This window comes from Ammospiza nelsoni, chromosome 27 (assembly GCF_027579445.1).
Source record: "Ammospiza nelsoni isolate bAmmNel1 chromosome 27, bAmmNel1.pri, whole genome shotgun sequence".
Classification (NCBI taxonomy): domain Eukaryota; kingdom Metazoa; phylum Chordata; class Aves; order Passeriformes; family Passerellidae; genus Ammospiza; species Ammospiza nelsoni.
Genome location: NC_080659.1, coordinates 6,576,990 through 6,601,127, shown reverse-complemented (window position 1 = coordinate 6,601,127; position 24,138 = coordinate 6,576,990). Strand labels below are relative to the sequence as shown.

Below are 24,138 nucleotides of genomic sequence, written 5' to 3'. Positions count from 1 at the left end.
GCCTCCCAGGACGCCACATATCCCTCCCATTCCCAAATTAACCCCTCCAATTAACCCCCGCCCTGATTAACCCATCCCCACACCGTGGGAATGCTGTTCCCAGTTTGGGAACTTTGTTCCCAGTTCGGGGATGCCGTTCCCAGTTCGGGGATGCCGTTCCCAGTTCCCCTCCCCATCCCGAACCCTCTCAGGGCTGGGGGGCCGCTCTGGCCCCACCCAAGTTTGGGATTTGGGATCCTCCGCTGGGAATGGCTCACGGGGACACCGGGATGTCACCTCTGTCTCCTCCCGGCGGCTCGGGGGGCATCCCTTGAGGGAACGGGGGGCTCGGGGAGGGGGCGGGACACTGGGATGTCTCCTCTGTCTCCTCCCGGCGGCTCGGGGGGCTCGGGGTTGGGGGGGCCCGGATGCGTCGCTGCCCTTTGCACAGGATGCGGCCGCAGGAAAATCCAACTTTCCTGGAAACCCTCTTCAAAGTGCACCCAAGGATGCTGGGAAGCCACGGCAGAGCTGCTCCCGGTCCCTGTCCCTGTCCCTGCCCTGCCTTCCCACGGGGGCTTCGTCCCTGCCTCACTCGGTGCCACCCGAGCTGTCCCCGTGTGCCACCCCCGTGCCACCCTCGGGGTCCCGCCCGGCACTCTCGGCGGGATCAGGGCTGCAATTCCCACGCCAGGGGTGGGAATTTTGGGGCGGGAGGCAATTCCCGACAATTCTAATCAATTCCAGGCAATTCCAAACAATTCCAGGCAAAGTCCAGGCAATTCCAGGAGCGCAGGACACCGAAATGGGATGGGATCGAATCAAATCCCGTGATTTTGGTGCGGGAGGAAATTCCAGGGATGCGCCGGGCACTGAAATGCATTGCAAGGAATGGATTCCCACTTTTTTTCCCCCCTCTCCACTCCAGGAGCAACAATCCCAGGAGAAGCTGCGCCCCGATCACCCGGCGGGATCAAATTCTCCGGAATTCCCGTGCCAGGAGTGGGAATTTTGGGGCAGGAGACAATTCCAGACAATTCCAGGGGCGCGCCAGGCACCGAAATGGGATGGAGGGAATGAAATCCCCTTTTTTTTCCCCTCCACTCCAGGAACAACCCCAGGGCCCAGATCACCCAGTGGGATTGAATTCCCTGCAATTCCCACGCCGGGAGTGGGAATTTTGGGGCAGGAGACAATTGCAGACAATTCCAGGGGCATGCCAGCCACCGAAATGGGATGGAGGGAATGAAATTTCCTTTTTTTTTTTCCTTTCCACACTTCAGGAACAACAAGCCCAGCAGAAGCTGTGCCCTGATAACCCGGCGGGTCCCCGGGAGCATCCGGCACGGCAGGAAGGAGCCCGGCAGGAGGAAATATTAAATCCTGGGATATAAACACGGCGGCGGGAGCAGCCCCGCCCCGGCGCGGCCCCCCTGAAAAGCGCAGTCCCCACGGGGTGGGGCGGCCAGAGCGGCAGCGAGGATGGAGAAGAGCAGCTTCGCCATGGCCAAGTTCGGGCTGGAGCACAAGGAGGCGATGCCGAAGCGCGACTGCGGCTTTTACCTCAAATACATTTTCCTTTTCACCTCGCTGATCCAATTCCTGATCATCCTGGGGCTCGTGCTCTTCATGGTGTACGGGAACGCCCAGGCGGGCACCGACACCCACCTGAGGCTGCTGGAGGAGCAGGTGCAGAGCCACTACCGCAGGATTGTCGCCCTGGGTGCCACCAATGCCAACCTGAGCCGCACGCTCAACGCCACCCTGAAGGACAGGGACAAGGTGCAGGGGATGGCGCTGAAGGCGCAGAGGGAGCTGGAGAAGTGCAACAGCAGCCAGGCCTCCAGCAGCATCCCGCAGGTGAGCCCGGGCTCCTGGGAATCCCGCGGGAGGGTGGCACCGCCTGCAGGTGACGCTGCTGTCGCCTCCTCGTCCCTGCGGGTGGTGACAGCGAGGGGACCCCAGAAAGTGCGAGGGGATTTTGGTCAAGGGGGTCCCAATCTTGGCGTTCTCTTCCTTCTCCTCCTCTTCCTCCCTGGAGCTCTCTCAGAGCCCCTGAAGTGGTGCCTGGGGATCCTTTTGGGATGATCTGACCCCTCTCCTCCTCCTCCTCTTCCTCCCGTTGCCCTGGAGCTCTCCCAGAGCCCACGAGGAGATGCCGGGGGGTCCTTTTGGGATTCTCTGACCCCTCTCTTCCTCCTCTTCCTCCCGTGCAGCTGCGGGAGCTCCTGTTCCAGCAGCTGAGGCTGAAAGAGTGCCAGGTGATCACCACCCTCATCAACAACACCTGCACCGGTAAGAGACACCCCCAGCCCCAAAAAACCCCTGGGGACCCCCAGTATCCCCTTCCTACTCCTTGGGGACCCCCAATTCTCCCTCCCCAATCTCCTGGGCACCCCCAGCACCCCCACATGACCAGCCCCAGGCAGAGGCGTCACCCCAAGCCACGGGGTGGCACCTGGGGGGACCCAAACCCCCGGATCCCAAATCCCCCAGAGCCAAACCCTGTCCCCCAACTCCCCTCAAGCTGAGAAGCTGCAGCTGCAGCGGCAGCTGGACCAGGCCAGCTTGTCCAAGAGAACCCTGGAGGGCAGCAGGCAGCAGAGCCAGGCCGAGCTGACCAAAGTGACCCAGGAGAAGGACAAGTGCCAGCAGGACCTGCAGAGTGCCAGGACCGAGGGCGACCTGAGCAGGATGGAGCTGGATGTGCACAAACATCGCTGCAGCTCCCTGCAGAGCGACGTGAGCGAGAAGATCCTGAGGGTTTTGGATCTGGCCAAGCAATACCAGTGCAAAGAGGCCGAGAAGGAGCTGGGGCAGATCCGGGAGCGCGTGGAGGAGCTGCTGCGGCGGCAGAAGGAGCGCGACTCGCTCTTCGTGTGGAGGAGCAGCTGCGAGCTGAGCGTGCAGCAGTGCCGCCACAACTGCTCCCGCGACACGCAGCAGCTGCAGCAGAGGATCCAGGGGCTGGAGAAGCTCCAGAAGGACGGCGAGGAGGAGAGGAAGAGGCTGCAGGCAGACAAGGAGAAGGTGGGGAAGGAGCTGGAGGAGAAGAGGAAGGCGGCGGCGGCGATGGAGGAGTCGCTACGGCAGCAGCTCGGGGTCTGCATGGGAACCAAGGTGGGGACATGGCGCACTGGGGACATGGGGACATGGGGACATGGGAACACGGGAACACGGGGACATGGGACATTTGGGCACTGGGGACATGGGGACTCCCATGGGGACATGGGCACAGGCACCTCTGCACTGGGATTTTCCTTCCTGACACCGGGATTTTGTTTATGTGGGAATTTCCTGCTGGGGGCGGTGCCACCCCTGAGCACTGCCACCCCTGAGCACTGCCACCCCTGAGCAGTGCCCACTTTCCCCCCAGATGTCCCACCTGGACCTGCCGGGCTCGCGGGGGCCAGGCAGCGCCGCCCGCTCGAGCTCCTTCCCTGGCACAGGCGCCTACATGGAGCTCCTGAAGAACCCGGCCACGCTGGGCACCATGGGTGAGTCCCGGGGGGACTGGGGACAGGCTGGGGAGTCACCTTGTCCTCTGGGTGCCCACCCCATCCCATGCATCCCATCCCAACCCCATGGATACCATCCCATGGCATGGAAACCATCCCATGTATCCCATCCCAATCCCATGGATCCCATCCCGATCCCAGCAGGAATGCAGAACCCGGTGGAGCTCCAGCAGATGCTGCAGCTGATGGAGCAGTACACGGCCACCCTGAAGAACGCCAGGTGAGGGGACAGAGGTGACACCGGGCCACCCTCCCCGGGGCACCCAGTGCTCCTGGAGCTGCCCCCGACCTGATCCCACTTTTCCCACAGCGGATAACGCTGGAAAATCCCACGGAAAACCAGGAGAGCCGCCCAGGAGGTGCTTCCCGCAGCACGGATGGCAACCCCTGCCCCAGAGCCACCCTCCCTTTGTCCCCGTGTCCCCAAGCCCACCCCACATGTCCCCTCAGATGTATCCCTGCCTTTCGGCTGGAGCGGGACAACAGCCGGCCCCGAATCTGGGGACAACTTGCTGTTTTGTGTGGATGGAAATCCATGGAAAAACTGGGAATTTTGGGAGCGGGAATTCCACACAGAGGGGTGGGAAATGCCCAAGGATGAGGGACAGTGACGTCCTTGTCCCCCAAGAATGAAGGACGGCGGTGTACTTGTTCCCCGGCCCCAAATTTGGAGACAACTTGCCGCTTGTGTGGGTGGAAATCCATGGAAAAATTGGGAATTTTTGGAGGGGGAGTTCCATCCCAGCTCTGCAGAGAGGGGTGGGAAATGCACAAGGACGACCTTGTCCCCAGAGGATGCAGCACAGGGATGTCCTTGTCCCCAAAGGACGAGGGACCGTGCTGCCCTTGTCCCCCCGCCCCTCCCGGAGCGGAGCAGGGATTTATTCCCAGGATTTATTCCCGGGATTTACGGCTGCGTTTCCTGTGGAAAATCCTTTTCCTGCCCCGCCGCCCCTGCCCGCACGCCAGGCGCCACCAAGGCCTCCCGGAGTGTCCCTTGTCCCTTTCCCCATCCCAAGTGTCCCCCGAGCCGTGTCCGTGCTGGGAGAAGGGCACTGCCACCTCCTGCCACCCCTCCAAGGATGGCGATGCCACCTCCCCCCCCACCTCCTGCCCAGCCCCAGGGTGGGACCGTGGTGACAAAGGTGACAAAGTCTCACTGTCCCTGAAGGTCCAGAGGGGCCTCAGGCACTGCCAGAGGATTTCCTGGAATTCCTCCATGGATAATCTCGGAGCACCAGGTGCTTCCCGAGCTCCTGGCTGGGTGGTGGCACAGGGGGGTGGCACAGGGGTGTCCCCAGGAGATGCCACCGTTTTTGGGGTGGCAGAGCACCAGCAAGACCCCACATCTGCCACGGCTTGGGGGAATTCCGTGGACTGGGAGGGATCCCAGGGGTTCCCAAACCCCCCACGCTAAATCCTTGGGGTCGGGGGGCACAGGGATGTGCCCCATGTCACACTGGGGATGGGGACACCCCAGACAGGGACACCGGGGGTGGCTTTTCTGCTCCTGCTCCTTGTTTGTCCCCCTGGCCAGGAACTGGGACTTTTTCCGGGGGTTTTTCCCACATTTGGGGCTCAGGACACACTCCCAAACACGGTCACCAGCGAGGGGACAACAGCAAAACCACCAAAGGCACCACAGTTTAATCCTGGTAACATCCCACACCATGGAGTGCCACCGTCACTTCCCAACACAAAAATCCCTAAAAATGATATCCAGGATGTCCTCGGCGCCCACGTGCCCGGTGATCCTGCCCAGCTCCCGACGCGCCACCCGCAGTTGCTCGGCCGCCACCGCCAGGTCCCCGCTGTCCCCAAGGTCCCCAAAGCGCTCCAGGGCCGCCGCGCACGCCCCGAGGTGGCGGCTGTGCCTGCTCTGAGTCAGGCTGGGAGAGCCTAGGAGGGGATCCCCGCACCTGGAAAAGGGATTGGGAACAGGATTGGGAATGGGGATTGGGAACGGGAATGGGGATTGGGAACAGGATCGGGAAAGGGATTGGGAATGGGGATTGGGAATGGAAATGGGGATTGGATAACGGGAAAGGGAATGGGATCGGGAAAGGGATTGGGAATGGGGATTGGGAATGGGGATTGGAAATGGGAAAGGGATCAGGAATGGGAAAGGGATTGAGAAAGGGATTGGAAACGGGAATGGAAAAGGGGATCAGGAATGGGGAAGGGGATGGGAAACGGGAAAGGGATCGGGCATGGAAAGGGGATAAGGAATGTAAAACCAGATCGGAAATGGGAAAGGGGATTGGGCAGGGAAATGGGATAAGGAATGGGAAAGGGATTGGGCATGGGAAAGGGATCAGGCATGGAAAGGACATAGGGCATGGAAAAGAGGATCAGGCAGGGAAAGGGGATCAGGAAAGGAAAAGGGGATTAGCCAGAGAAAGGGGGACCAGCCAGGGAAAGGGGGATCAGCCAGCCCCAAAAACCAGGACGAGGGTTTGGGATCCCCCCGGACTCACAGCTGTGCCAGCTGCTGTGTCAGCAGCTCCAGCAGCGCCTCCAGCCCCTCACCCGTCTTGCAGGACAGCAGGGTGGCAGGTGGTCCCTGTCCCTGGGCACCAGTGGCACTCGGGGACCCCCTGTGCCCCCCCAGCAGGTCAGCCTTGTTGAGCACCAGCACGCAGGGGGTGCCCAGGGGCGGCTCCAGCGCTGCCAGCGCCGCCTCCAGAGCCACCGGCGTGGGTGACACCGAGGTGGCATCCAGCACTGCCAGCACCAGGTCAGCCTGGCACAACCTGAGGACACACACAGGGCGATGTCATCTTCTGGGCTGAGCTGTGGGGACCCCCCCCAAAAGCCTCCCCAAAGTCCCCAGAGCTCACCGGTCGCGTGCCCGGGCCACCCCCTCGCGCTCCACGGGGTCGGTGGCCTGGCGCAGCCCCGCGGTGTCACTGAGCACCAGCGGGTACCCCCCGATGTCCAGGGCCACCTCCAGCACGTCCCGCGTGGTGCCCGCCGTGGAGGACACGATGGCGGCCGGGCGCCGACCTGGGGACAGCGGGAAAGCTCCAGGGGGATCTGGGAATGATCCCAACCCCTCCGCGCCCGTGGGTGACACGATGGCCTGCGCACAGTGGGAATGGCTCCCTCTGGAGGTCCGGAACGCTCCCTTTTCCCCGAGCCCCACTCACAGAGCAGGTTGAGCAGGCTGCTCTTGCCCACGTTGGGGGGGCCGGCGATGACGGCCCGGACCCCCTCCCGCAGCAGCTCCCCCCGGCGCCCGTCCCGCAGGTGGCCCCGGAGCTCCTGCAGCAGCGCCCGCACGGTGACACGAACTGCGGGGACACGGAGGGGTCAGCCCGGCTGGGGACACGGCGGGGACACAGCAGGGACACTGCAGGGACAGTCCGGCTGGGGACAGCGGGGCCCGAGCCCCAGACTGGGGAAAAACACCAGGAGAGACCCCAGGTCCTAAGCCTGAAATCTGGGATAAAACACTGGAACAGACCCTGAGTCCTGACCCCTAAATTTGGGATAAAAAAACGGGGCAGAAGACCCCAAGTCCCAGTCATGGGGACAAACAAGGACCTGGAGTGGCTGGATGGGACAAGCCCCCTCTTGTCCCCATTCCCAGTGTGCCACCATGGGGACACAGCCATGACATGGGGACAGCAGGGGCTCACCTTGGGTCAGAACCTCTTCCTCCACGTTGTCATCCTCGCTGAAGTCGATGTAGGCCTCCAGGTGGGCGAGTGCCTGCCATTGGGGTGGGAATCAGCCCCGAGCTGCCGGCCACCGGGGAGGGCTCGGCGGCCACTGGGGAGGGCTGGGTGGTATCCGGGAGGGCTGGGTGGCCACTGGGAAGGGATGGGCGGCCCCGCAGGTGAGCCCCACCTGGGTGAGGGCGTGGCTCCAGCGCTGGTAGAGCCGGCCCAGGTCGCCCTCCATCTGCCGGAGCGCCTGGCGCCGCTGCGCCTCCGTCTCGGCCCCGATGAGGTCCCGCAGCCCCTCGGCCGCCGTCAGGTCCAGCTTGCCGTGGGCAAACGCCCGGCGGGTGAACTCGCCCGGCTCGGCCGGACGCAGCCCCGGCAAACGGCCTGGGGGGACACCGGGCATGGCGGGATGGAGGGGGGCCCGGGAAATGGGGTGGGGGAGCAGGAGGAACCTCCGGGATCCCAAAGGAAAGGGGAAAGGGTACAGGGGGAAATGGGACACGGGATGATCGAGCTGAATCCTTGAGATCCCAGAGCGAAAGGGGAGGAGGGACGGAGAGGATCACCCGGCATCCAAAGGGGAAGAGGGAAAGGATCGGGAGGGCTGGGAAAGGGGCAGGAGAGATGGCATAGGATGGGGAAGGGCTGGAATAGGGTCAGGTTGGGATCAGGGCTCACCCAGGGCCCGCAGCACCCCGCTGACCACGGCGGGCCCCCCGTGCACGTGCAGCTCGGCGCAGTCCTCCCCGGTGAAGCTGTGCGGCCCTGCGGGCACACGGGGCTGGGTGGGCACCCCGGCTGCCAACCCCCGCCCCCAAACCCCAGTTCATGCCCCCCGACCCCTACCCCGTGTCCCCAACCCCACATCTGTGTCCCCAAACCCCAATTCATACCCCCCGACCCCAGCCCCATGTCCCCAGACCTATGTCCCCACCTGGGAACCACACCACGAGCCCCCTGTCCAGGCTCTCGGCGGTCTGGGGGTCCCGGATGCGCCGCAGGGCCATGACCCGGGGCGGGGGCTCGGGGGTCCCGGTGAGGCTGCGCAGGGCGGCCCCGCTGCCCGGCCCGCTGGCCCGGATCACGGCCACGCCGGAGCGCCCCGGCGCCGAGGACAGCGCGAAGATGGTGTCACCTGTGCCCCGGGTGGCACCTGTGCCTCTGGTGTCACCTGTGCCCCGGGTGGCACCTGTGCCCGCCGCGGGTGGCACCGCCGAGCTCAGTGCCCGCGCACACCTGGGGGATGGGGGGGCATTATGGGCACCCCCGGTGGGCACGGAGGGGGCGCGACCCCCGTGTCCCCAGCCCCGTGGGGATGAGACCCCTCCCCAGGTGTGTGCTGACCTCAGGTGTTCCCTCCCCAGGTGAGACCCCTCCCCATGCACCCCCTTTTCCAGGTGAGACCCCTCCCCAGCTGGGACCCTTCTGCACGTGTGCCCCCTCCCCAGGTACGCCCAAACCCCGGCTCACCCACTCCCGTACCCGCGCATCCCACAGGCACCAGCGGTGTCCTCCCTGTCCCCGTGTCCCCTCCCTGTCCCCTCTGTCCCTCTGACCCCCCCTGTCCCCTCACCTGCCCCTCGCCGCCCTCATGGCCCCGCTCAGCGCCATCGCTGCCCTCCCCGCGCCCGCCTGGCCCCGCCCACCACCGCACGCCATTGGTCAAACCTACCGAGGGGGCTTGGTCATAACGGTAATTCTGCTTCTGATTGGTTAATAACTTGCAAAGCTGCCGCACCGGCCTCAGCGCCTCCGCCCATTAACGCACGCTATTGGTCAAGACACATTGAGGGGCGGGGCTAACCGTGAAACACGGTTTCTGATTGGTTAGTACGCAAAGATCACGGCACCCTGGTGAAGCCGCGCGAACCCCGCGGTTCCGCCCGGTCCCAGTGAGAAACATTATTTAAATTATTGTAATATTTGATATCTATTTATATTGAAAGAAAGTCTAAAAATTTATAAATTTTATTAAGAGATAAAATCCGGCGCTGAGGTGCTTGGCTATTTGCTTGATATTTCTATTTTTATATTTTTAATTAATTAATTTTTATTTCTATTTATTGATATGAATATGCAGGTACGCCCTGTAAAGGATCAGTCTGTAGAGAACATGTTTTAAGTGAAATTAATATAAACATAAATATAAACATAAAAATAAGCAGAAATAGAAATAGAAATATATTGAATATATAGTTTTGTGCAAATAAATAATATACATTTAATATATTTTATGTATATAAATAATATATATTTAATATAGTATAGTAGTGGTTTTGTATTAAATATATATAATTTTTATATAAATATAAAAATATATAAAATATATGTATATTTATTTAACTTAAACCATATTTTCTATAGACTCCATTACAGAGGCTCATGCAGATTTATAAGGGTTTAGCTTAAAATATTTCTTTGCATTTAGACATTTTTTTGCTTGGTTTTAACCTTTGACTTGTCTTCTCGCCATCTTGTAGATTAAACCAATATATTTTACTTCTTCTTGTGGTTAAATAATGATAACGATAATGATAATGGTAATGATAATGATAATGGTAATTATAATAATAATTTAGATAGTGTATATTTTATTCTTTATATTATTATTAATTAGATATTATTGTTACTGTTGTTAATTAGATATCATCATCATCACCATAATTATTATTATTATTATTATTATTAGTCCTGTCACTATTCCAATTCCCAAAATCTGGGCTTGTCTTCCAGGGGGGATAGAGGCACGGATGGACTGGGATGGACTGGGATGGACTGGGACAGCCCGCACGGCCCCGGTGACCCCGTGCCCCCCCCGTGCCCCCCCAGTCCCGGGCCTGGCAGCGGCTCCCGCCCCCCCCGTGCCAGCCGAGGTGACAGCTCGGGGACGTCTCCCGGTGGCACCGGGCAGCCGGGCTGGCACCGGGCCCAAGTCCCGCATCCCGGGGGGCTCCGAGCGGCCGGGCTGGGCGGGACCCCCGGTTCGGAGTGGCTTTGGGGGGGCTCTGGGGGGCTTTGTGGGACTTTGGGGGGATCCCCAGCGCTGGGGCGGCCGCTCTGGGCGGGGGGGGTCACCCCAAATGTCACCGGGCAGCGCTCACCCCGCTCGAGTTACCGGGAGCCGCCTCACCGGGCGGGGGGGGCACTGAGGGGGCACGGGGGGGCACCGGGGGCACGGGGCGGTGACACTTGGGGACACCGCTGGGGACAGGCCGAGCACGGCGAGGGGGGCGATGTGGGGAGGTGGGGGGGGGACACCTCGGGGCACACCGGGGACACCGCGGGGGCGCCACCGGTGCCACCCCCGTTCCGAGCCGCCCCCCGCGCTCCCCCCGGGACCCCCCCGCGGGGCGCGGCCGGACACGCGTGGCCGGGAGCCGCGGCCAACCGGAGCGTACCGGGAGCGGCGGCGGCTCCGCGCTCCGCTCCGCCGCGGCCGCCTTTGTCCCTCCTCCCGGCCGCAGCGGCGGCGGCAGCGGCGGCCCCGGCGGCCCCGGCGGCCCCATGCACCGGCCCCGCCGCCGCCGCCGAGCCCCGCACCATGCCCGAAGCGGCGGCGGCCGCGGCGCAGGACGGAGAGCGGCCCCGGCGGGGCCCGGTCGCGGAGGAGCGAGCGGAACCGGCGGCGCCCTCCGGAGTGCTGGGTACGGGGAACCGGGGGGTGCGGGGGGGGCTCGGGGGGGGCCGGGATGCGGCTCGCTGCGGATGCGGGCCGGGAGGCGGTGGGGGGGTCGGGGCTGCCGGTACCGGAGCTCTGAGCATCCCCCCGGTACCGGCACGGCTCCGAGCCCCCCCGCCGGGGCGGGTCCCGCCTCATTGCGGGGGGCTTCTGTGGCTCTCGGAGGGTTTTTTGTCACCTTTCCCCCCATTCCGGACAGCCCCGAGCCCCCCCGGGATGGCGCTGGCAGCCGACGCCGTGTCCCCCCCCCTACCGGTGACACCCCCCGTGTCCCCCCCATCCCGGGAAGGCGTTTTGCCCCCGCCACCCCCCCTTGCCAGGCCCGTGCCCCCCCCAGCACGACAGGGGGGTGGCGCAGCTCGCAGCCTTTGTGTCGCTGTCCCCACGCCGGCCTTGGGGTCCCCTCCCCCGCGTGGCGCGGGGCCAGGTGACATCCCCGGATCGGGGTCCCCGCGGCGGGGGGGGCTGGCGGGGCCTGGTGGCAGCTGCGGCACCGAGCGGGGCTCCTGCCGGCGGTGGGTGACCCACTTCGTGCCCCCCGGGACACCGCTCGGTGCCCGCCACGCCGCAGCTCCGGTGACCTTAGCCCGGGAGCCAAGGTGAGCGGCACGGCCGGCGACAAACGGGGACAAGCGGGGGGACCCGGGGGGTGGCACACGGCGCGCCGGCCCCGCCGAGCCCTCGGGGCCACCTCGGTGGTGGCACCGCGTGTCGGGAGGGGCCGCGGGGACAGCGGGGTGAGGGTGGCGGTCACCCCCCAAGCTCAGCCTGCCTGGGGGTGCAGGGGACCCCCCCTTTTCCATGAGCTTGGGCACGGAAAGCCCCCCCCGGCCTGGGTCTGTGCCCCCGGGGTGGGCACTGCCCCACGCGGGTGGCAGTGGCCCCGCAGCCGCCACCCGCGCCGGGTGGCACCGCTGCGGGCAGGACATAAATAATGCAGGGTGGGTGAGCTCAGCCTGCCGGCGTCACCCGGCTGCCCGGCCAGGGTGGCTCGGCCACCGCCGCCAGTGCCCCGTGCCCACCGGGCACACTGACAGCCCCGCAGCCTGATATCCCCATGGCCTGGCACCCTAAAACACGGGCACCCTAAAACACTGGCACCCTGAGAGTCTGGCACCCCAATACCCCAACACCCAGCTACCTCTGCACCTCACCACCATGCACCTGTACCCCAACACCCTGGTACCCCAACATCCCCAAAGCCTGACGCCCCAACACCCTGGTACCCCAATACCTCCGCCCCCCAGCACCCCTGCATCCTGATACCCCAACACCCAGGCACCCCAACACCCTGGCACCTTGGCATCCTGATACCCCATCACCCTGGCACTCGGGCATCCCTGCACCCCAGTACCCTGACACCCTGGCATCCCATCCCTGTCACCCCCAAGAGCCCTGCACTGTAATACCCTGGTACCCCTGCACCCAGAAACATCAACCGCCTGGCACCCCAACACCCAGACACCCCAACACCCAGACACCCCAACACCCGAACAGCCTGGCACCTCAAAAATCTGGCACCCCAACACCTCAGCACCCTGGCACCCAATAACTTGATACCCTGGCATCCCAACACCCCAACATCCCAGACCCCTAATACCACAGCACCCCGATACCCCAACATCCCCACACCCGGGCACCCCAGCCCCCCCAACGCCCTGGCACCCCAATACCCGAGCACCCCTAAACCTCAATCGCCCAGCAGCCTGGCACCCCATTGCCCCACGGCCTGGCACCCCCTTACCCCCAAACCCTGGCACCCCCTTACCCGCACAGCCTGGCACCCCCGCACTCCAGGGCAGGACACGGCCGTGCCCAGCCTGCCGGACCGGTGCCACAGCGGGGGTGGCATCCTGGCGCCGTCCTCAAGAGCCACCCTCGGCTCGGGGACAGCGGAGCCTTTCAGAGCCCGTCAGGGCGCAGAGTTTGGGGGGTCCCAGCAGAGGTTCCCGGGTTTGGGGGTCCCACAGAGGTGCCCGGGTTTGGGGGTGGTCCCAGCAGAGGTTCCCGGGTTTGGAGAGGTCCCACAGAGGTTCCGGGGTTTGGGGGTCCCACAGAGGTGCCCGGTTTTGGGGTGCCTTCCTGGCATCATCAGCTCTGGCATTTCCTGTTTTCCCGGGCGGTTTCCGGCACCCCGAGCCCTTCCCAGCCCCGGGGCGCCGCCACATCCCGGGCCGAGGAGGGGACACAGGCAGGGAAGCGACAAGCGGGGTCCCCACCGTCTCCCTCCCTCCCTGCCAGCGCCGGGTGGATTTTTGGGATCCCTCCCCGTCCCCACCCTCCCCGGGCGGCGCTTTGGGGACACCGGGCACGGGGACAGCGCGTCCCAGCGGCGCGGCCACCCCGGGGCGGGGCTGCGGCCGTGTCCCCTCGGTGCCACCGCACCCGGGGGTGCTTTGGGGACCGTCCCCACCGCAGCCCGGCGCGGCGGCGCGGTTTCCATGGAGACCGGCTGCTTTTCCCCATCCCCGTTTTTGCTGCGCTTTTCCGTGCCCGGGCTCCGGAAGGAGGTGAGAGCCCTTGAGGACGCTCCGAGGGGACACCCCGCGACATTGGCCACCGCCGGGGGTGGCGGGGCGCGCTGGCGGCTCCTCCCCGCAGCTGTCGGGGCCGATTTTGGGAGCTGCCGCAGGAGAAACCCGATGCCAGGGCGGTGGCACCGCCGTGCCCCGTGCCGCGGCCGGGCTGGGGACAGGCGGGGACGCGTCCCGGTGCCAGCCCGGGGCTCCGGGGCGCTCTGGGATCCGCTGCCCGCGGGGGTTGATCCCTGCCCGGCCTCCCCCGCAGATAAACTCTTCGGGAAGCGGCTGCTCCAGGCCGGGCGCTACATCATGTCCCACAAGGCCTGGATGAAAACGGTGCCCACGGAGAACTGCGACGTGCTGATGACATTCCCGGGTAGGAACGGGCCGGGAAACCGGGGAAACCGGGATAGGGGCGGGGTGGGACTGGGAAAACTGGGATCAGGATGTGGCCAGGAAAACCGGGATTGGGGTGGGGCCGGGAAAACCGGGATCGGGATGTGATCGGGAAAACCAGGATTGGGATGTGGCCAGGAAAACCGGGATAGCCGGGGCAGGAGCGGGTGGGGATGGTAGGAAGATCCCGGGAGGAGGCAGAGGGGATGGGGAATTGGGGGATTGGGGAATTGGGGGATTGGGGATGTGGGATTGGGGTGGGACGTGGGATGGGGCAGTATTGGGGATGCAGGGAGGGGTGGGGACGTGGGAAGGGATAGGGAATGTGTGGATGGATGGGGACCGGGACAGGGACACGTGACAGGATGGGAACAAGGATGAGGGACACCTGGAGGGATGAGGACTGGGATAGGGACACATGGCAGGATCAGGAGTGGGGTGAGGGACACAGGGATGGAAGGGCACCGGAACAGGGATGAGGGACACGTGGCAGGATGGGCACCGGGCCGGTGACACGGGGCAGGACACACGGCGCTGTCCCCGCAGACAGCACGGATGACCACACGCTGCTGTGGCTGCTGAACCACATCCGCCTGGGCATCCCCGAGCTGATCGTGCAGGTGCGGCACCACCGGCACACGCGCGTCTACGCCTTCTTCCTCACCGCCACCTACGAGAGGTGCGTGCCCGTCCCCGGCATGTCTCCAGCATGTCCCCAGCACTGTCCCAACACTGTCCCCACGCTGCCCCCAGCTTGCTGCGCGGGGCGGACGAGCTGGGGCTGCGCAAGCCGGTGAAGGCGGAGTTCGGGGGCGGCACCCGCGGCTTCTCCTGCGAGGAGGATTTCATCTACGAGAACATCGACAACGAGCTCGGCTTCTTCAGCTCCCAGGTGGGGACGGGGTGTGGGGAACGGGGTGTGGGGGTACGGGATGTGGGATAAGGGGATATGGGATACCCGGATGTGGGGCACAGGGATAGTGGGTACAGAACAACGGGAATCCAGGGATATGGGGGTGTTGGGATATGGGGATAGAGGATATGGGGATCTGGGGAGGCTGGGTGAGGATACAGGCACCCCTGGCACTGGGGACAGGGACAGGCCAGGGCCAATGGCAGCGTGTCCCCCGCAGGAGAGGCAGAGCATCATCCGCTATTGGCTGGAGAACCTGCGGGCCAAGCAGGGCGAGTCCCTGCACAACATCCACTTCCTGGAGGGCCAGCCCATCAGTGAGTGTGGCACCCGGTGACAGTGCCATGGCAGCCAGTGACACTGCTGACACTGCCACGTGTGGCACCTGGTGGCACCTGGTGGCACTGTCCCTGTGGCACGGAGCTCCCACGTGCCACCGTCCCCATTGTCCCTGTGCCAGCCCCACCACCCCAGGGCCACACGGAGTGGCAGTGGGGATCCCGGGCCGTGTCCCCACTGTCCATGACCCCCTGTCCCCATTGTCCCCATCCCTGGGGCGGGGTCTGTAGGATCCTGGTGGGCACAGAGCTGTCCCCACTGTCCCCACCCCTACTCCCGCCCCCCCAGGGCCCCTCGGGGCGGCAGTGGGGACCCCGGGCCGTGTCCCCGTGTCCCCGCTGTCGCTGACGCCGTGTCCCCGTGGCAGTCCCGGAGCTGGCCGCACGGGGGGTGATCCAGCAGCTGTTCCCGCTGCACGAGCAGAGGATCCTCAAGCGCCTGATGAAGTCCTGGGTGCAGGCGGTGTGCGAGGCGCAGCCCCTCGGTGAGACCGGGGGCGCTTTGTGGGGCTCGGAGGGTTTGGGGTCACCTCAGGAGGGTTTGTAGGGCCCTAGCCCTTCAGTGAGCTTTGGGGTGACTCCAGTGGAGTTTTGGGGTCCCGGCCCCACTGATGTCCCCTGTGTCCTGCCCAGATGACATCTGTGACTATTTTGGGGTGAAGATCGCCATGTACTTCGCCTGGCTGGGCTTCTACACCTCGGCCATGGTGTACCCGGCCGTGTTCGGCTCCATCCTCTACACCTTCACCGACAGCGACCAGGTGGAGCCTCTGGGGCCACTCTGGGGGCTTCCCAACCTTCCTGGGGGGTTTCCATCCCCACTTGGGGTTCCCATCCTTCTGTGAGGGTTTCCACACTCTTTTAAGGGTTTTCATCCCTCCTTGGGGTTTACCAACTCTTCTTGAGAGTTTCCATCCTTCCTTGAGGTTTTCCATCCCTCCTTGTGGGGTTTTCCCCCCATCCCTGATGGATTCCTTCCTCCTTTTCCCTCAATGCCCCACCCCATCCATTCCCTCGGGGCTGGGGGAACTCCCAATGCCCCAGGGCTGCATTTGGGGGCTGTGGGGGCGGGGAGGGGACCAACCCCGGTGCAGTTGGTGCCGTCTGTCCCCCAGACCAGCCAGGACATCTCCTGCGTGGTCTTTGCCATCTTCAACGTCATCTGGGCCACGTTGTTCCTGGAGGAGTGGAAGCGCCGTGGCGCCGAGTTCGCCTACAAGTGGGGGACGCTGGACACCCCCGCAGAGTCCCTGGAGGAGCCGCGGCCCCAGTTCCGGGTCAGACACCAGCACGGGGTCCCCTCCCTTCTGGGGCCCCATTCCTTGGGGTCCTGTCCCTTCTGGGGGTCCCATTCCTTGGGGGATCCCATCCCTTTTGGGGTATCCCATTCCTCAGGAAGGTCCCCAGATCCCATCCTGAGGGGGGCTCAGCCACCAGCCCCATGGTCCCATCAGGGGTTTCTGCATCTGTGGAGTGCCTGGAGCTGTGGGGTGCCAGGATCTGTGGGGTCCCTGTCCCTGTGTGTGCCATGGGCCGTGGGTCCCTGGTGCTGTGGGGTCCCTGTCCCTGTGGGTGCCCAGGGGTTCCTGTCCCTGTGCCCGTGGGTGCCCCATGTCTCCCTGTCCCTGTTCCTGTCCCTGTCCCTGTGAGTGCCCCGTGGGTCCCTGTCCCTGTCCCCGTGGGTGTGCCATGGCTCCCTGTCGCTGTCCCTGTCCCCTGTGTGTGCCACGGGCCGTGCCCACAGGGCACCAAGCGGATCAGCCCGGTGACCAGTGCTGAGGAGTTCTATTACCCGCCCTGGAAGCGCCTCCTGTTCCAGAGCCTCGTCAGCCTCCCCGTCTGCCTGGCCTGCCTCACCGTCGTCTTCCTCCTCATGCTCGGCTGCTTCCAGCTCCAGGTGTGGCACCGGCCCTGGGGACAGTGACAGTGGCACTGCTCTGGGGACAGTGACAGTGACACTGCTCCTGCTGCTGGTGCTGCTCCTGCTCCTGGTCCTGCTCCGGTCCTGATCCTGGCCCTGATTGTCTCCCTGTGCCATCCCTGTCCCTGTCCCATCCCTGTCCCCACCTTGTCCCTGTCCCCACAGGAGTTGGTGCTCAGCATCCAGGAGCTGCCGCGCATCCTTCGCTTCCTGCCCAAAATCATCCTGGCTGTCATTGTCACCACCTGTGACGAGCTCTACAAGAAAGTGGCCTTGTGGCTCAATGACATGGGTGCGCTGGGGACCCTGTGGTGGCCCTGGGGTGGCCCTGGGATCCCCGGGCCCCCCTGACTCACCCTGTGCCCTGCAGAGAATTATCGGCTGCAGAGCGCCTACGAGAAACACCTCATCATCAAAATGGTTCTGGTGAGGGGACACGGGGACACAGGGACACTGGGACACTGGGGTGACACTGAGGGGAGATTGGGACACGGGGACATTGGGGACACTGGGGGACATGGGAACATGGGGGGACATGGGGGCACGGGGACATTGGAGACACTGGGGACATGGGGGACACAGGGGCACACAGGGACATGGGGGCACGGAGGAGACACCAGGGGACTGGAGGGGGCCAGGATCACGGACACGGGGGAGTGGGAGGGACTGGAGAGGTCCTGGCAGCTCTTGCTGAGGGGACAGAGGGGACAGAGGGCACTGGGGGGTCCCAGTGGCTCTTGGTGAGGGACAGAGGGGACCAGAGAGGTCCTGGAGGGACAGAGGGGACCGGAGGGGTCCTGGCAGCTGCAGAGGTGACAGCTGGGGCTGGAGATGTCACAGAGGGGACATGGAGGGAAGCAGAAGGTCTCAGCCAGCACTGAGGGGACACCGAGGTGACCGAAGTGCCACCCTGCTGTCGCCGCCAGTTCCAGTTCGTCAATTCCTACCTGAGCCTTTTCTACATCGGATTCTACCTCAAGGACATGGAGCGCCTCAAGGAGGTGAGGGGACCCTGCCAGCGGGGCCGATGTCCCCACAGTGTCCCCAACACCCCTCCACCGCCTCTACCACCACCGCATCCCTCCGCTGTCCCCGCCTGTGTCCCCGCCCAGCGCGGCTCACGGCGTGTCTCTGTCCCTGTGTGGTGTCGCCGTGTTGTCCCTTTTGTGTCCCTTTTGTGTCCCTTCCGCAGCTCCTGCTCATCCTGTCCCTGTCGCAGAGCCTCGCGCGGCAGCTCCGGGAGGCTCTGCTCCCCTCCATCCTCCTCCACCTCCACCTGTCCCTCATCTTCCTCAGGCGCCTCCTGCGCTTTTGCTGGACCCTGGGAGTATCCAAAGTAGGAGCGCGGGGACACCCAGGGGACCCAGGGGACACCCAGGGCACACCCAGGGGACCCAGGGGACACCCAGGGGACACCCAGGGGACACTCATGGGACATCCAGGGGGCTCCCAGGGGACACTCAGGGGACACCCAGGGGACACAGGTGTCCCCAGCCAACTCAGGGGGGCGGTGGCGCTGCTGCGGCCCCGCCCCATGGGGGTGTCAGCGGTGGGCGGGGGTCACAGCAGAGGGGACACTGTGGGGGGTGACACAGAGGGGTGGGGACACCACGGGGACAGCAGAGAGGATCAGGGACAGCGCGAGGAGACCGCAAGAAGAGCAGGGACACTGCGGAGACATCAGGAGCGGGGACAGCACAAGGGAAGCAGAGACACCACAAGGGGAGCAGGGACATTGTAGGGACAACAGGGAGGAGCAGGGACACTGTGGGGACATCAGGAGCAGGGACAGCACAGGAGCGCCAGGAACCCCGCGGGGCCAGGCCGTGGGGACATTCCCCGGCCATTGGCGTGGGGAGGTGACGCCGCGTCCCGCGTGTCCCCGCAGATGCTGGCCACGCTGCTGATCACGCGGCAGTTCCTGCAGAACGTGCGGGAGGTGTCGCAGCCGCACCTGTACCGGCGGCTCCGGCGCGGCGAGCTGAGCGTGCGGAGCCTGCGGGAGCTCGGGCGGGCCCTGCTCCGCCTGCTCGCCCCGCGGCCGCCCCCGCACGGCCCTGCGGAGCGCGGCGAGAAGAAATGCCTGAACGGCGGCTGCGGCGTGCCCGAGGAGGAGGAGGAGGAGGCGGCAGCGGAGGAAGAGCGGCGCGGCTCGGACTCGGAGGAGGAGAGCGCGCTGGACTGCGGGCTGAAGCTGAAGAAGGTGAGCTTCATCGAGCGCGCCGAGCGCCGCGCCGAGCCCGCCGGCACCGAGGACGAGCCCTTCCTGGAGGAGGGCAGCCCCACCATGGTGGAGAAGGGCATGGACCCCGCGGCCGTGTTCGAGCTCTGCGAAGAGGAGGAGGAGGCCGAAGCGCAGCCCGGCAGCCCCGGCAGGGCGGCGGAGCCGGCGGTGCTGGCGAGGAGGAGGAGGAGGGAGGAGGAGGAGGGCGAGGAGGAAGGGAGGAAGCGCAACCGCGCCTCGTGGATCGATCCCCCCGAGGAGGATTACTCCACGCAGCTGACCCAGGCTGAGGTGGAGAGCTGCATGAAGAAGTATGAGGTGGGTGGCTTCTGTCCCCTTTGTCCCCTTGTCCCTGGACCTCTTGGGTTCCCCAAGGTGTTCTGGGGCTCTCTGAGGTGTCCCTGTGGCCATCAGGATTCCCCAGGTGTCCCATGGGGCCCCTGAGGTGTCCTTGTGTCTGGTGGCCTCCCAGAGTGTCCGTTCCTGAGGTGTCCCATCAAGAGCCACCCTGGAGCCCCCGGTGACCTGTGCGGTGTCCCCGCTGTCCCCTCAGGACACCTTCCAGGACTACCAGGAGATGTTCATCCAGTTTGGCTACGTGGTGCTGTTCTCCTCGGCCTTCCCGCTGGCGGCTGCCTGCGCGCTGCTCAACAACGTCCTGGAGATCCGCAGCGACGCCTTCAAGCTCTGCACGGGCCTGCAGAGACCCTTCGGGCAGCGCGTGGCCAGCATCGGCCACTGGCAGGTGGGACAGGGGACAGTGGGGACATTGGGACATGGGGACAGCAAGGACAGCATCAGCCACTGGCAGGTGGGACAGGGGACATGGGGACATTGGAACATGGGGACAGCATTGGCTACTGGCAGGTGGGACAAGGGACACGGGGACAGCGGGGACAGCATCAGCTCAGTGTGATCCCCATTAACCACCACACTAATTAACAAATTAATCAAAACCACCCTTAATTAATGCCTCAACCGTGTCCTGCAGAAGGTGATGGAGGCCATGGGCATCCTGGCCATCATGGTTAACTGCTACCTGATCGCTCAGTGCGGGCAGCTGCAGCGCCTCTTCCCGGGGCTCAGCCCCCAGGCCGCCATCGTCTGCGTCGTGGTGCTCGAGGTACCGGGGGCAGCGGGGCTGGGGTCACCCCAATGGGGGCTGGGGTCACCCCAATCAGGGCTGGGATCACCCCAGGGTCACCTCAGTGGGGTTTGGGGTGCCCAGGCTGGGTCACGGCTCAGGGAGGTGATGGCCGAGGGTGGGGATGGCCAGGTAAGTGCTGGGCTGGATGAGCCAGAAATCCCTGGGTACTCAAATCCCTGGGTATTCAAATTCTGGGGTACTCACAGCCTTGGGTACCGACAGCCTTGGGTATTCAGATCCCTGGACAATTAATTAATTAATTCCCTGGACACTGGGCCAGATTTTGGGGCGGAAATTCCAAATTTTGGGATGGAAGGGGTGGATTTTGGGATGGAAGGATGGGATTTCAGGAGTGCCAGGAATACTGAGGTGTGTCCCCGTGTCCCCCTGTCCCCGTGTCCACAGCACTTTGCCCTGCTCCTCAAGTACGTGATCCAGGTGGCCATTCCCGACATTCCCGCCTGGGTGGCCGAAGAGATGGCCAAGCTGGAGTACCAGCGCCGTGAGGCCTTCAAGGTGGGTCCTGCTGGGGTAGCATCCCCAAGGTGTCCCCAAGGTGTCCCCAAAGTGTCCCCAGCACCACTGGGCTCCCAGAGGTGTCCCCATGGCCGATGGCCTCCCCCAGATGCCCCTGTGACCTCCCTGAAGTGTCCCCAAGCCCAGCGTCCCCTGAATGTGCCCCTCAATGTGTCCCTGATGTCCCCTAGATGTGTCCCTTGTTGTGTTCCCATGCCTGGTGTCCTCCTCGATGTCCCCATGCCCAGTGTCCCCTCCATGTCCTGGTGCCCCCTCGCTGTCCCGGTGTCCCCTCGATGTCCCCTGTCGCTGTCCCCAGAAGCACGAGCGGCAGGCCCAGCACCATTTCCAGCAGCAGCAGCGCCGCAAGCGCGAGGAGGAGGAGCGGCAGCGCCACGCCGAGCTCCAGGCGCGCCGCGACCGCGACCCCGCCCGCGACGAGGCCGCCAAGGCCGGGGACACCGGGCAGGACCCGGCGCACGACAAGGGCCAGGCCAAGGGGAAAAGCTCCGGCGGCTCCTCCGCGCACGGCCCCGACAAACCCAAGCGGCCCAGCTCGCTGCTGGCCACCAACAACGTGATGAAGCTGAAGCAGATCATCCCCCTGCAGGGCAAGTTCCTGTCCGGGGGCACCGGCGCGGCCGGCACCGCCACCGCCAGGTCGCCGCAGTCGCCCACGGGCAGCGAGAACAAATTGCCGGGGTTCCTGAGCTTCAAATTCCTCAAATCGCCCGAGACTAAGCGGGACGCGGGCACCGAGAAGGTGCAGTCGCCCACCAAGCCCTTCAACCCCGGCAAGCTCTTTAATTTCGGCAAGTCCGAAGGGCTCGGTGCCAACGGGGGCGCGGCCGGAGCGTCCCCGCAGCCCCGCGCGGGGCCCTCGGCGGACGCGGGGCCCGGGAAGTCGCATCTCAACGAGGAAGGGGCGCGGGAGGAAGCGGAGAACCGGGCGGAGGAGGAGGGCAGCGGTGCCCGGCTCTGACCGGGGGCTCCGGGGGTTCCGGGGGATCGGGAGGAGCCGGGCGGGGGAGGAGAGCGGCGGTGCCCGGCTCTGAGCGGGGCTCCGAGCGCACGGGGAGCCGGAGAACCGGGCGGAGGAGCAGGAGGGCGGCGGTGCCCGGTTCTGAGCGGGGCTCCGGCGGTTCCGGCGGCTACGGGAGCCGCCCGGTCCCTGCTGCGCGCGGCCGTGGCCGTCGGGAGCCTCTCGCCGCCGCTCGCCCGCGGGGCCGGCCCGGGGGCCGCCAGCGCCGCGCTCCGCTCCGGTGCTCTGTGCTGCGTGTCCCCGCCGTGTCCCCCCGCTCCCCCGGGCTGTGTCCCCCCGTGTCCCCCCGGTCCCCCGGGCTGTGCCCCCCCGGGTCCCCCCGGCCCCGCCGCGCGAAGCCGCCGCCACCGCCCCGGGAGCCGCGGGGGGACGGCGGGGGAGGCCTGAGAGCGACGGGGCGGCGAATCCCGGTACCGGGGGCACGGCGCGAGTTATCCCGGTGCGGCCGGAACATCCCGGTGCGGCTGGAGCATCCTGAAACTTCCTAGGCTCACCGGGGGCAGTTATCCCGGTTTCCACGGGAACCGGGGGCAGTTATCCCGGTTTTTGGAGCATCCCAAACTCTCCCATACTCCGTTTCCTCCAGAGACGCCGCGCTCCAGCCTTTGGATCCCCGGGAGCCACATCCCGCTCCCGGAATTCCCGGGATCCCCGGGACGAGCCCGATTCAGCCGTGCCTCAACCCTGCTCCGCCCGCTCCCCCCGCCTGGATCCCGGATCCCAATCGCGGATCCCAATCCCAAATCCCGGAGATCCTTCCCGGGAGTTTTCTAGCCGGGAATGGGGCGCATTTCCCGGGAATGCCGTGCATGGGCAGCGTTTCTTGCACTAAATCCCAACCCCGATCCCGCCGCCGGTGCCGCTTCTCCCAAATCCCAAACCCCAGCGGGACATTCCCGGCTCCAGCTCCGAATTCCCTGGAATTCTGTCGCAATAAAGGGCGGGACAAGGAGGGGACACGGGGAGGGACAATGCGGGAGGGGGTGGGAGCCGCTTCGCTGCTGCCGCGGGAAGGAATTCCTGGATTTCCCAGATTCCCGGGATTCCCTGGATTCCAGCGGGATCCATGCTGGGAATGCGCTCCCTCCTTTCCCTGCTTCGCTTCGCGGGGTTGGTGGCACTTGAGGACATCCATTCCCAAAGGGAAAAATCTGGGAAAAGAGGGAAAAGCTGGGAAAAGGGGGGGAGGGGGGGAAGTGGTCCCAAGCCCCCTCCTGTTCCCTCTTCCCAAAAATCAGGTTGGAATTTTTTTCGGGTTTTTTTCCCCCCTCCTCTTTCGAAGAATCCATGGAATTTTGGGGTTTGGGGTTTTTTTTTGGGATCCCAAATCGAAGCCATTTTCCAGAGCAATAAGGGCAGGAAAATCCGGGATTCCCAAAGGGAAAAGCTCCGTGTTCCCACTCCGGGTTGGGAAAAATCCCGGTGGGATCAGGGATGGAGACTGGGAAAGAAAATTTGGGAATTGGGGATGGAAACTGGGATTAGGGATAGAGTTTGGGAATGGGGGTGGAGATTTGGGAATTGGAGATGGAATTTTGGATTGGGGATGGAGATTTGGGGTTGGGGATTTTGGGATCTGGGAACAGGGAGGGAGATTTGGGAAGGAGATTTGGGAACGTGGATGCAGGAGGATCCCAATCCCCCCACCTGCCCTGGCCCGGAATGTCCTGGAGAGATCCTGGGGCAAATCCCACGAAAAGGGAGCCCTGGGAACGTTGGGAATTCCAGGAAAATGAGACCCCCGAATTCCAGGAGGCTCCGGCTCCTCCTCCCTCCCTCATCCCACGGGATTTTCCCAAAAATCCCCGGGAATGGCTTTGATCCCATTTCCCTCTGGAGTGGAGAATTCCCAGAGGGAAAACCCCCAAATCTGGGGAATTTTCATCCCTTTCCCAAAAAACCAACAAGAAAACCTCTGGAATTTTGGAGGAGGGAAAAATTCGGGAATGGTTTTTCCTTTGATTTTTTTCCTTGGAGTGCGAATTCCATGGGAATTCCAGGAAAGGAAGGAAAGGGAGGGGGGAGGGGGGGTTTAATTTATTTATTTTTAATTTATTTTTGTAAAATCCGCAATAAAAAAGAAATTTATTTCGACAGCTCATTTGCATCTCATTTGCATTTTTGAAATTTTGAATTAGGCTCCGGGATCTGGAGCAGCATTCCCAACCTCTGGAAAATGAGATCCAAATATTCCCAGGAGCCAGGAAATGAAAGGATGGAAAAATCCAATTAAATCCTTGAAATCCCATCAATTTCTTGTTGATAAAAATGT

General features: G+C 64.1%; 3 protein-coding genes across 4 annotated transcripts; 2 read left to right on the top strand and 1 right to left on the bottom strand.

Annotated features, from left to right (window-relative positions):
- Positions 1–1,454: 1,454 nt before the first annotated feature.
- PLVAP (plasmalemma vesicle associated protein) lies at positions 1,455–4,010 on the top strand. Of its 2 annotated transcripts, none has more exons than XM_059489727.1 (6): positions 1,455–1,839; positions 2,196–2,274; positions 2,507–3,099; positions 3,356–3,476; positions 3,642–3,717; positions 3,808–4,010. In XM_059489727.1, exons 1-6 carry the CDS (start codon positions 1,462–1,464, stop codon positions 3,812–3,814), a joined length of 1,254 nt encoding a protein of 417 aa, XP_059345710.1. In that variant the 5' UTR covers positions 1,455–1,461; the 3' UTR covers positions 3,815–4,010. The 2 variants fall into 2 exon arrangements, with proteins under 2 accessions (XP_059345710.1, XP_059345709.1); XM_059489726.1 differs by having other exon boundaries at positions 3,639–3,717.
- Positions 4,011–5,132: 1,122 nt separating this feature from the next.
- On the bottom strand, positions 5,133–8,827 carry GTPBP3 (GTP binding protein 3, mitochondrial). The gene is made up of 9 exons (XM_059489608.1): positions 8,742–8,827; positions 8,103–8,404; positions 7,847–7,933; positions 7,350–7,552; positions 7,139–7,211; positions 6,647–6,790; positions 6,338–6,503; positions 5,975–6,250; positions 5,133–5,416 (listed from the first exon to the last, which is right to left on the bottom strand). The coding sequence occupies exons 1-9, from the start codon at positions 8,825–8,827 to the stop codon at positions 5,182–5,184; spliced, it is 1,572 nt and encodes a 523-aa protein (XP_059345591.1). The 3' UTR covers positions 5,133–5,181.
- A 1,882-nt stretch (positions 8,828–10,709) lies between these two features.
- On the top strand, positions 10,710–21,840 carry ANO8 (anoctamin 8). Its single transcript, XM_059489978.1, has 18 exons — positions 10,710–10,812; positions 13,635–13,745; positions 14,312–14,444; positions 14,519–14,657; positions 14,899–14,995; positions 15,385–15,501; positions 15,650–15,777; positions 16,132–16,293; positions 16,761–16,913; positions 17,103–17,229; positions 17,308–17,363; positions 17,864–17,938; positions 18,130–18,273; positions 18,826–19,479; positions 19,715–19,906; positions 20,153–20,284; positions 20,714–20,824; positions 21,144–21,840. Exons 1-18 carry the CDS (start codon positions 10,710–10,712, stop codon positions 21,804–21,806), a joined length of 3,297 nt encoding a protein of 1,098 aa, XP_059345961.1. The 3' UTR covers positions 21,807–21,840.
- Positions 21,841–24,138: the final 2,298 nt, after the last annotated feature.